Source organism: Sesamum indicum, linkage group LG5 (genome assembly GCF_000512975.1).
Source record: "Sesamum indicum cultivar Zhongzhi No. 13 linkage group LG5, S_indicum_v1.0, whole genome shotgun sequence".
Classification (NCBI taxonomy): Eukaryota; Viridiplantae; Streptophyta; class Magnoliopsida; order Lamiales; family Pedaliaceae; genus Sesamum; species Sesamum indicum.
Genome location: NC_026149.1, coordinates 4,078,799 through 4,091,369, shown reverse-complemented (window position 1 = coordinate 4,091,369; position 12,571 = coordinate 4,078,799). Strand labels below are relative to the sequence as shown.

The 12,571-nt window shown below is 34.2% G+C and overlaps 2 protein-coding genes across 2 annotated transcripts in view; one reads left to right on the top strand and one right to left on the bottom strand.

Annotated features, from left to right (window-relative positions):
- On the top strand, positions 3,816 to 11,604 carry LOC105161955 (respiratory burst oxidase homolog protein E). Its single transcript, XM_011079837.2, is given in 15 exon segments — positions 3,816 to 4,286; positions 4,288 to 4,735; positions 4,865 to 5,024; positions 5,597 to 5,645; positions 7,052 to 7,165; positions 7,833 to 8,231; positions 8,312 to 8,695; positions 8,778 to 8,873; positions 9,288 to 9,403; positions 9,515 to 9,685; positions 9,760 to 9,916; positions 9,994 to 10,182; positions 10,345 to 10,473; positions 10,607 to 10,685; positions 11,326 to 11,604. Coding segments are annotated over 15 exon segments (2,721 nt in total). The 5' UTR covers positions 3,816 to 4,166; the 3' UTR covers positions 11,436 to 11,604.
- Positions 10,667 to 12,571, bottom strand: part of LOC105161957 — a 3,260-nt gene continuing 1,355 nt past the window's right edge. The window contains exons 2-3 of the mRNA XM_011079838.2: positions 12,272 to 12,441; positions 10,667 to 10,821 (exon numbers count right to left, since the gene is read on the bottom strand). Coding sequence (XP_011078140.1) covers positions 12,306 to 12,441 — 136 coding nt within the window. The 3' untranslated portion in view covers positions 10,667 to 10,821; positions 12,272 to 12,305. The remainder of the gene's footprint in view (positions 10,822 to 12,271; positions 12,442 to 12,571) is intronic.

Sequence of the window (12,571 nt, the reverse complement as noted above, 5' to 3'; positions counted from 1 at the left end):
GCGTCAGGTAAGATAATTTTCGTAGAGAGTGAGTGTAACTTTTAAAAATTTTTTGAGAAAATGTATAATTTCGTATTTTTAAGAGAATTTAAGTATAATTAACTCTTAAGATAAATGAACTAATAGGGACTAGTTCAATCGGGAAGTTGACTGCCCATAAATTTGAAAATCTATTGGTACAACAATTGTCTGATTAATTATAAATATTTAATATTGATAATTGGTACGTTGGTTGTTCAAATTGAAATTAATAACAGAACTATAATCGATTCATTCCAAGAAAAAGAATAAAAAATAAATAAGGAATCAACGACGTAGTCAACTATTTACAAACTCAAGGTTTTTTTTCCCTTGGTAGACCCCATGATAAATAATTAATTAGAGTTCAATTCCGTACAATAAAATAATACGTATATATATATATATATATATATATATATATATACTAAATTATGATCACCAAACACATGCCTAAGCTTCACAATATATTATGAAGATATGTTAATTCAAGTAGGAGGTCGAGATCGAGGTAGTTCTAAAAATATTTTAAATAAAGCATAAAATTGGAAAAAAGAAAAGATCGTTAGGTTTGTTGAGAGGTTCTCAATTAAAATTTTTCGATACTTAAGCCAGCTCAAGATAGAAATAGAATAATGAGAATTGAAGATACTTGTTGATTGTGATTGTAATAAATATGTCTTATTGTAATATACGTTAGGTTCAAATCTCATTGACGCACGTTTATAAAAGAAAAATTTCACGAGGGACGTATTTAGATATTAACACTAAATTATTCTTCTCTCTGATAGTTTAAAAACTTTTAAATCAGGTAGTCGTTTAATGTGGTATCGGTGTCAGATCAAACAAGAGGTTATAAGTTTGAATCTCATTGCCACCCAATTATAAAGAAAAGGTGGACTGGAGAGTCTAAAATTAATCGACTTTCCATATCCGATTTACAATTAATAATTATAATATGTTCGAACAAGCCATTTGCTATTAACATAAACTAGATTGCTTTTGCCGACGAGGTCTTACTTGATCGACTGAGTTGATGGTTTATAACTAAAAAGGTTATTAGTTCAAGTTTCACAAGTGTGGGTATATGTCTGGGTACTTCTAAAGTAGTTTGTTGTTTTTTTGTTTCACATGTATTTGTTGATTTAAATTATTGATGTATTGAATCAGTCATTGAATTTGAATGTATTGACTGATGTAACGAGCCGCATACTACTTAAAAAAAAAATAGAATGATTACACTGCCTCCCATAAAGTTTAGGTGTAATTACGTAGACCCCCTATGGTTTGAAAAATTACATCTAATACCTTAAACGTTTGTTTTCGTCTAATAAATAGATCCCTCCACCAGTCAAACTTTTCGATTTTGTTGATATTAGCAAAAAGCAAAATTCATTGAAAGTCCATATCTACCCACAATTGACTTATTACTGATTAGTTGCAGCCTGCAAGTTACACAAATTATCAAATTATAGGAAATTTATGTATAATTATACTAAATATAAGGAGAAGGTGATGTGAATATCTAAAAAAAAAAACTAAATCATTTTGACTGAACAACTTTATTATTCCTCCCAAATTTAAAAGTGCTGTCTAATTCACTTCAAATTTTTACCTAATGCAACGACTAGATTAGACTAGAAATTTACTAAATTAAACTACAAATGCTAGTTGATAATGAACTGTAAACTTGTTTTGACCGTGTCATCATTAATTATTGGGATCATCATAATTACCCTATGATTTTCTGTTTGCCCACTTTATTACAAGTTCATATTTGGACATATTACAAATGTATGTACGGACTAATATTAAAAAAAAATTCAAGTTTGGGTGATGCAAGTGAGAAAATCATAATAAATAGGGACAAAACTAAAAAAGGGCTAATGATTAGTAGTCGTCCTTTTTTTTATGCAATTGACGTTAGAACATTAGTCATAGCTAAAAATAATAACAAATATTTCAGGTAAAATTATTAAAATTATGACAAATATTGATTTTGATGCGGCAAAATTAAAATTTTTGTACTGATTTTTATTTTAATATGGTAGATAGTAGTAATTTAGTATAATTTTTAAGTCGTGTTATTTATAAAGTAAGAAAAAATTTATTATATTTTTATAATGCGATCCTAAATATAAAATTTAAGAAAAATACAAATTTTTGCAAACATTGCCGTGAAGCCAAATGCCATCAATGGAGGCCATATCAATGAGGTTAATTAGTCAGGAGCGGTGGTAATCGAGTTATAAAGAATGTAGAACTCACTATTTTATATGGATATCTTGTGGGCTGACAGTAATCGACTTCTAATATCTTGTGGGTCAGGTTGTTCGAGTCTAACCTGTATACCAATCCAGACAGGTGGAATTACATGATGACGCCGGTGACGACACACGTCAAGTGGTGGGACCCATGTAAGTCCTACAAATACTCTAGGCCACCGTGAAAAGAGGTACCATCACTTCAATTACTTTAATCGCAAACTTAGATCGCATATTTTTCCTTCGACCTCAATTAACTTAAACATCGGAGTGTCGTCATCGAGACGAACCCGACTAGCTTAACTGTACTGTTTTATACTCAAGCCCAGTATCAGATTCGAGGAGAAAACGTGGATCGATCGTTGATCACGATCGCACGTGAACGAGCCGGATCAGTCTTTAAATGAAATTCACAGATTAAATTAAAGGAAATAAAAAAAACAAAAAATAATTAATAACCCTTTTTTTTTGCGCCGGGGGGGGGGGGTGTTCTTTTCAGCCTGTCTTGTCTTCTCTACATAGCGTAAAATTTGTCCGATGTTACATAAAGTACTGCACGACCACTTCAGTCAATTGGTCGTACTAATTTGATCAAATAGAATTGGATTTCCTAATTTATATTATATTATATTTTTTTATTCATTTACTATATATATGTATATTTTTTAAGTAGCATATACAAATATTACATTATTTATTTTAATTAATAAATTTTTTTAATATATATGACATGCATAAATTAATTAGAACACTATGCGACTCCCAATTTAACGGGTATGCCGTTGTGTTGGGTGTTCGCTTTGACTTCGTACGAATTTTAAAATTTTATTTTGAAAATATGGTTCACTAGAGAGAACAGGTCATAGGATTTATAAACTCCTCAAACTTTTTGTTTGTAACTAATATGTGATGCTTGTCTAGATCGGAACAAAAATAATAATATAATTTAATATAAAAATAAAAATAAAGAAAATTCTAATTATTGCGTACTTAGTGCTGAGGCTCCTGCTTTTCACCAACACGCATGTCTAACCTATCACACGTAATTTCTAACTAGTACTGCCCCACCCTCCATATCATTGTAAAAAAATAATTAATAATTTATTGTTTGAGCGGTGACTTTCAGAAGTCACAATTAAATATAGATATTTAATATATAAATATAGGTATATAGTTTATTTATAATTTATTTTGATATGAATTTTTTTAGTTAAAATACGGTTTATGTGAATATAATTAAATTACACAAAAAAATAAATTATTATATTATGAATTAGTTTATTATTTTTTCTTTAAAAAAAATTGGTTACATATATGGAACTTAAAAGACAAGATTGAGGGCAATGTGTGTATGATGATGTACAATAGTACCAAATTTTACCATCTAAACATGAAATCAATCGTACACATTCACACACACAACACACAAATATATTTATGTATGTATAAAGTAACAAAGTACTTCCATGGAGGGATGGGGATATATATATATATATATATATATATTAACATAATAATAAAATGGAAATGGAGGAGAGGTATTTGAAGAAATGCCAAAGCGCCAACTACTCTGCGCGTAGGCAAGACTGGGCAAGAATGGGTTGAAATTGTGTGCTTATACAGAGATGGGTTCGGTTGGGAGGTGCTTGTTTTAACATCCTTTCAGGGACGAGGCGTGTGACTCAAGCCTTCTCTCTCTCTCTCCATCTCCTCCTCATACTTTAATTTCCATTTTCATCATTTCTGATTAATTTTCACCGTTTTACGCACACAGGAGTCGCACTTGGTCTATGGAGATGGTTAATGGCGGATTAACCAGTTTCTAATGCGGTATACTGGGTGGGTTTGTGTTTGGGTTTGGATTTTCTCCTACTGAATTTGATCATGAGGACGTCTTCGTTCGGGAGCAGCTCCAAGTACAGCCGCTCCTTTGACTTGCCGGAAGTCCAGCGGGAGCCGCCGCTCTACGGCGCAATGCTGCCGGTTTACCTCAATGACTTGAGCAGTTGAGGTTACACTAGAGCTTGACGATAATTCCGTGGTTTTGTGCAGCGTCGCCCCCGCGGCGACGACGACCGCCAGTCAGAATGCCGTAGCGTCGGCCGAAGACGAGTCGACCTCTAACGGATTCCTCGTGCGGAGTACATCGGCGGCGTCGAAGCTGCGGCGGATGTTCTCGTGGCGGAGGACGCCGTCGGCGAGGACGTCGACGTCGGAGGCGGAGGATCAGCACCAGGCGGCGGTGGTATCGGCGCGTGAGTTGATGAAGATGAAGGCGAAGATGATGAGGACGAAGTCGAGCGCGCAGAGAGCACTGGGCGGACTGAGATTCATCAGCAAAAGCACGTGCGGAGAATCGGATCCAAATTTGCTGTGGAAACAAGTGGAGGCGAGGTTCGAGGTGTTGGCCAAGGACGGATTACTGTCGAGGCAAGACTTCGGCGAATGCATAGGTACGTACTGATAACCCACAAAAAATATTATATATATATATATATATATGTTGAATGGGAATATATACATATATATATATAGTTTCATTTTATGCATGAATATTGATTGTGTTTTGGAATTGAGTTCAGGAATGGGGGATTCCAAGGAGTTTGCGGTGGGGGTATTCGACGCTCTGGCGCGGCGGCGGAGGCAGAAGACCAGTAGAATAACCAAGGCGGAGCTGCATGACTTCTGGCTTCAAATTTCCGACAACAGCTTTGACGCTCGTCTCCAGATTTTCTTCGACATGTTACCCTCCTCTCTCCCTCTCTCATTTATCACCGTCCATTTGCCTAAAGTGTCTTCCAGTTGGACAAAGTCACGGCGGGAATTAGTCCGTCCTTAACAAAATCAAATATGATTTAACCAAACAATTGTAATATATTTATTATGTGATTGATATATAATTAAAAAAAATAATCAATCACATAATAAGTATATTATATTATTTTATAATTGATTTGATTCTATCAAACTTAATTTAGGTAAAAAAATTTCTTAAAAATTATTTTTAGTGCCAATTGGTTTCTTATTGCAAGAAACTTGGGGCAGCCTTTCCACTCAAAAGTTTGCATTTTTAATGGGCAATTAGCTTGAAAAGAAAAAGGATTTGAAACTGTTTTATTTAACTAATGATATTTTTCTTCCCGTTTTACACATCTTTTTTCTCTCATTAATATTTAAGATAAGAACTAAAATTTTCGTGAATAAATGAATTCCTTTTTTTTTTTAAATGGAAATAGTAAAATGCTATTTGAGAAAGTGTTTGCATAAAATAAAATCAGTTTCATCACTTACTATTTAATGGTTGATGTGCACAGGGCGGATATTAATGGAGACGGAAAAATTACAAGGGATGAAGTGCAAGAGGTATGCCTATTATTAATTCTTCTCCAAAACAAAAGACAAGTTAAAAAAAAGGATTAATTACCTTAGACCCCTCTAAAAATATAAAATTATATCTTTTCTTAAAAAAATTTTGAAATTATACTTATATCTCTCCAAAAATTTACTGTTTATACTTGACCTTTTTTTTACTAGGATGTGGATGAAAAATACTGACGTTAGCAAAAAATATTATATAAATTTCTAATTTACCCCTTATTTAATGTTTTTATACATAATTTTGTACTTTGAAGAAAAAAATCAATGATGTTAACATCACTCTATATATATATATTATATTTAGCATTTTATAAGTAGAAAAATATACATGAGAATGTTAAATAAGGAGTACAATTAAAGATTTACGTATGTTTCTTTACTTACGTTAGTATTTTCTATACAAAGTATAATGGAAGAAGGGTCATGTATAAATCGAGAATTTTTTGAAAGTGTAATTTCAAAAAAGATTTTGAGAGAAAGTGTGATATAGTATTTTTAGAGGGGATCTAAATATAATTAATTCAAAGAAAAAAAAAGAAGATAAACTTAGGTCCAACCATAATATATCTAACACATTTACATGCTTGACGAAAATCAGTAATTTTAAGGAGTATTGATATTTTAGGTGAATGAAAATTATCATAATTTGTAGATAGTATAGGGAATTTTAGTTTGAAATGAGTTTGGTCATATATAAACTAATTACACAAAAACTATAACATATTTATCATGTAGTTGACTTATAATTTTAAAGAAGTGATCAATGACATAATAAGTATATTATAGTAATTTAATTTGTTTTGATTTTTTTTTTCCACAATGTTATATACTATTATTTCTGTCATATGAGGGATTGTAATAATTCTAGGATCCAATGTTCTGAAATAATTCGACCAATAAGAAACACTAATTCAAATTAAGTTCGACCAAATCAAATCAATCATAGAGCAAATGTTATATACTTACCATAAAATTGATCACTTTTCTCGAATTGTATATCAATTACACAATAAGATATTGCCCTTACTACATAATTGGTTCATGTGCGACCAAATTCAATTGAGATTAGAACTCCCCAGTATTTCGAGTGAGTAATCCAAAATCATTATTAAATCATGTGTTTGTTCTGATTTACCTAATCGGAAATGGACAAAATGTCGTTGTGTCTGTATTCTAGCAAGTTTCGTTTTTCTGCAACTTGCTTCTGTGGGGAGCAAACCACTACTTTAGGGAGAAATAGGAATTTGATGTTTGATGTTTGATGTTTGATGTTGTAGTGAAGAAGTGGTGGTGACTGGTAAGGAGTTGAAAATGTATATAATTTAATAAAAGAGAAAAAGCCTGTATTTGTTTATTTTCTAATATGGGTTTGGTTATTTTGACCCAACCAGCTAATATTGCTGAGTGCTTCTGCCAATAAGCTGTCCAATTTGAAAGAACGTGCAAAGGAGTACGCTTCTTTAATTATGGAAGAGCTTGACCCTGATAATCTTGAATACATTGAGGTATCATTCACTCCCACGCATCAACTATCTTTTTAATTGGCATGTTACAGAATAATTGTTCCAATTGTAAAATTGAGGTTAGGTTTTATAATCAAAAGATTACGGTCACAAATCATATGAATCAAGATGTATATCTATTTTCATAGCAGTTTATATTTATTTATTTCTTTTAAATGTATTTGATTCAGAATTATTAATGTAGATATAGCGAATGATGTAATTAATCACGTTGTACATAAAGATAATTTCTGCAAATAGCTACCTCACTAGCCTTGACCTACTATCGGCGCCCCAGTATTAACAGAACGAAAGTTCGGACAAAGTCCTACTTGGATTCCCTCGACCCTGCACCCAGAGCACTTTATATTGAGTTGCTTCAGATGTGGCAACATAACCAGACATTGGGCATATGATTATATCTGAATCATTCAATGCAAAGTGCATCGGATGCATTTTCAAATAGACCGTCCTAGAAACAAGTCTAGAAAGATTCCATGGACCCATTTCCTAACTAGTAAATTTATTGCTAAAATTAGATTAATCACCCCTCTATAATTAAATAAATAAATAAATAAGTTTACTTAAAGATGGGTCTACAGTAGAACACCTACTATGGGGTAAAGTTATACAAAGGAGAAAGAGTTCCCCTAATTTTCCTTGTATTCAGTTATGGCAGTTGGAAGCACTTCTTCTGCAAAGGGACAATTATATGAACTACAGTAGACCTCTAAGCACAGCAAGTGTAGGATGGAGCCAGAATTTGAGCAGTGTTATGCTGAACAAACTAGGGTCCCTCCTACTGGACAACTGGCAGAGAGGCTGGATTTTAGTTCTATGGGTTTTGGCCATGGCTGGCCTTTTCACCTGGAAGTTTCTTCACTACAGGCAAAAAGCAGCATTTCAGATAATGGGTTACTGCTTAACAACAGCCAAAGGAGCTGCTGAAACACTCAAACTCAACATGGCCCTAATCCTTCTACCAGTTTGCCGTAATATACTGACGTGGCTAAGATCTACAAGAGCCAGAGTACTCTTCCCTTTCGATGACAACATTAACTTTCATAGGGTAAGAAATACTTACAGAGCAAGAATCCGAAGTGATCTTGTGTGTTCCTTGCCTGAACTAGTCTTGACTTTCACCTGCAGGTTATTGCATTTGCTATAGCGATTGGAGTTATGGTACATGCAGGAGTTCATTTATCATGTGATTTTCCTCGTCTGGTTAGATCATTGCCAGAAAAATTTGAACTAATTGCTGCTGATTTTAATGGTGAAAAACCCACCTATACCAGCCTGCTGAGTACTGTTACCGCCACTACTGGGATTGTCATGGTTGTGTTGATGATAATCGCCTTTACGCTAGCTACAAGGAGCTTTAGAAGAAATGGGGTGAAGTTGCCACCACCATTGAACAGACTAACTGGATTCAATGCATTCTGGTATTCCCATCACCTTCTGGGTCTAGTCTATGTATTACTTCTGATCCATGGGACCTTCTTGTTCTTGGTTCACCAATGGTACAAGAAAACGGTAAGGAAGCATATGAACAATACCAACATGCATTGAGCTAGTCTACTATAGCAACACTAATATATATTATTGGATGCGACAGACATGGATGTACATATCTGTTCCCCTGCTTCTTTATATAGCTGAAAGAAGTCTGAGAACTCGCAGGTCAGAACATTATGCAGTTAAGATTTTGAAGGTAATTGACTGCATTTTAGTTTCGTCTCTCTCTAAAACCATTTAAAACTTTAGGAGCAACATGAGATCAAATCATAACTTCATAGATGAACACATTGCATGGAAGATTCTATTAATATAAATAAGTTAAAGTGATGAAGTAAAAATACCATTAACGCACAATGGCTATTTGCAGATACCAAGTCAACACACTACTATATATAGAACAAACCATTTTAATCTAAGAAAGCACATTCCCAGATGAAGAACAAGGACAATATGTTGGCATTACTGCAGAAGATGCCTAATATTGTCCAAGTGGACACATTCTCATAGTGGAGCTCTATTAACTTGATATATAATCCATCATGGCTACATTTTACCTGAACTACAATGATAGGGCCCATAACTCTTTCGTGTCTTTTTTATTCACTAGGTTTCTGTACTACCGGGAGGTGTCTTCAGCTTGGTCATGGCAAAGCCAAATGGATTTAAATATAAAAGTGGACAGTATATATTTCTGCAATGTCCTGCAATCTCCTCCTTTGAATGGTGAGCATCACATTACATACACTCACTCACATACACAAGAATAAATGCATATGTACATGCGTCTGTATGCGCACACTCAGCAAGTACTCATATGAATTCATATTTCTCCAGGCATCCTTTTTCACTCACTTCAGCACCAGGAGACAATTATCTGAGTGTTCATATCCGTACAGTAGGTGATTGGACACAAGAACTCAAGCGAGTGTTTACAGAAGATAATAGTTCAACATGTGTGATTGGTCGAGCTAAATTTGGAGCTTTGGGAAATGTTCATCAAACTGGGTAATGTGACCAAATTATTTTATCACATTCATTTAAAGATGACTTTAGGATGAACAATCACTTTCTTGGTACAGTCTACCTAAATTGCTTGTTGATGGACCCTACGGAGCACCGGCACAAGACTACCAGAACTATGATGTATTACTTCTTGTAGGACTTGGAATCGGGGCCACTCCTTTCATAAGTATCCTCAAGGATCTCTTGAACAATACTAGATCAGATGATCAAATGGTACGGCCAGAAATACTTTTATTGCAGTAACAGTTATTTAATCAAATTTTGCAATTGAATTCCCGTTGTTGGCTTAGGACTCCAACACAGACACCAGTCGATCAGATGATAGCTCAAATAGTTTTACCTCTTCATGCGACACATCAAGCGGAAAGAAGAAATCACAGAAGACGAGGAGGGCACATTTCTACTGGGTAACCAGGGAACCTGGGTCCTTTGAGTGGTTCAAGGGAGTGATGAATGAAGTAGCAGAGATGGATCACAAGGTATTGCTCTTCCAACTTGGGCAATACATTTTAGCTGAATACATAGAATGTAGAATTGAATATCTTTTCTTTTTTGTGATATATTCCAAGGTAATAATCCTTTTAGCCAAATATATAGAATGATAAATTTTAATATCTTTTTTTTTAATCAAAATGGAATAGGATCAAATTGAGATGCACAATTATCTAACAAGCGTTTATGAAGAGGGTGATGCAAGATCAACTCTGATCACCATGGTGCAGGCTCTAAATCATGCTAAACATGGGGTTGATATCCTTTCTGGCACTAGAGTAAGATCTATACCCTTATACTACCAACCAATAAGAACACTGTAACAGCCATGGGGTTTATAATGTAAACAATTAAGAGTAGAACACTTCTAATTACTAAATAAAAAAGATTTCGCCACATTTTCCATTTCAGGTAAGGACACATTTTGCAAGGCCCAACTGGAAAGAAGTGTTCAATAAAGTAGCTGCGAAGCATCCGTGTTCAACAGTAGGTAAAAGGATTTCTGACCCGATTCACCAATAAGATAACATGCCCATGTGTCTTGATTATATCCTGATCTTATTGAGCTCCTGCTTTCATGCTCTCAAATTGTTCCAGGTCATTGACAGACATATGATTTGAATAACCTGTCAACAGAACACATAACTCAAGCGATAAATTTTTAAATAACATGACTACATGAGTTGAATCCAATTATGTACTTCATAATATTTCATCAGGAACTGAAAGATAGATGACAATAGATCACAACTGAATTTGGGAGATGTTCATAAGCATGCACTGAGTAGAATTTTTTGCTTTTGGGGGATCTGCTTTGCTGTTCCTTAGGACCTCGATTATTAGTGTCTTACAGGGTCTGGTACTTGAGCTCAAGTGGCAAAAAATTGTTATGCAAACTAAAAAGTAATCCCGCTGAAGCTACCACTACAAAGTTCTTTTCAGTGACATGGCAATTATGGCTACGCTTGTATCATTGGCCCCAAGAACCGGAATCCTCGAGCGAGGTTACAGGCTAACTAAATAATAATTAAGATGAAGACACTGTTATGAAGCTCTTTTTCAATGTCATAGCAACTATTTAAGAACTGGTTGATATAGAGTATTAACAGAACTAACTCATCAATGTGCAGGTGTTTTCTACTGTGGGTTGCCGATCTTAGCAAAGGAGCTGAAGAAGTTATCACAAGAATTGACTTATAAGACATCCACAAGATTCGAATTTCACAAGGAATACTTCTAAGCAAGAAGATCTCAACTAACCATACAAGCGGATTTGTAATTATTTATGTATATGAGGATATAACATACATTTCTTCAGATAGTGCAAAAATCATACAAATAGCATAGCCATATATATAAACACAATAGAGGTTCATTTGAAAGCTGGGTAAAAATTGGGGACAATGGATTGTAGAGGTATTAATCATTATTCAGTTAGTTTTTGCTTCAAAATGACATTGCAAATCATAGGGGAAGGAGTTTAAGATTTAGTTGAAAGATGCAGCACGAAGAGGAAGGTAGAGGAGGTACAGGGAAAATATTGGCTGCGGTTTACGCACTATATGCATAAACCAATATCACTTACTATACAATCTAGTGCAATCAAGGATATCACACTTGAAGGGGCAAAAAGAAAACCAATAATGCAAAGCCTGTTAACCAAGGATAGTCAAAAGGACAATAGCATCAATGTACGTGGACCATTGAAGAATGAATTTCTGTGTGGTGTGATGTCTATGCAGAAATGACTTTTTCTTGAATAAGATGGGGAAAAATGGTATGGGATATAGAGCATTGAAAAATATCAAGTTCGAAATGTTGAACTTTCATAATTCCATACGAAAGAAGTTGTAGAATGAGAAATATGGGATCTATATACCTTCAATAAACTAAAAGAAAAACAAGACTAGACACATTATATAATCTAACAAAGTAAAGTAGCTCCAAGATAAATTTACATCCAACTAGTAACAACAGATTAGAAATGCAATTTAAATTACATCATAAAGAGTCCCCATTTGTTGCAAATACCAGAATCTTAATCTTCAAAGAAGCTTTCTCTAGGGTTTTAAGTACCTCATGTAATATTCAAAATCCAGAGTCTAACTTTTCAATCATCCTTCAACCTCCGCAGAAGTTTTGATGCCCAGCGACGGACACGTCGCTTCAGGGTGTAACCAACAAATATTCCAGCAACAAAGCAAATTGCACAAAGCTTTGAGCAAGTCCATAGTGACACAAATTGTCTGCATTAAAAGATTCATTATCAAATATGTTAAAGCGTTTCCTCTTATTTTCTGATTTAGATAGATGGTTTTCAACAAGGACCAATTCCACAAGGGAATAGAGATCTCATGAAACTGTCAGAAATAGAGT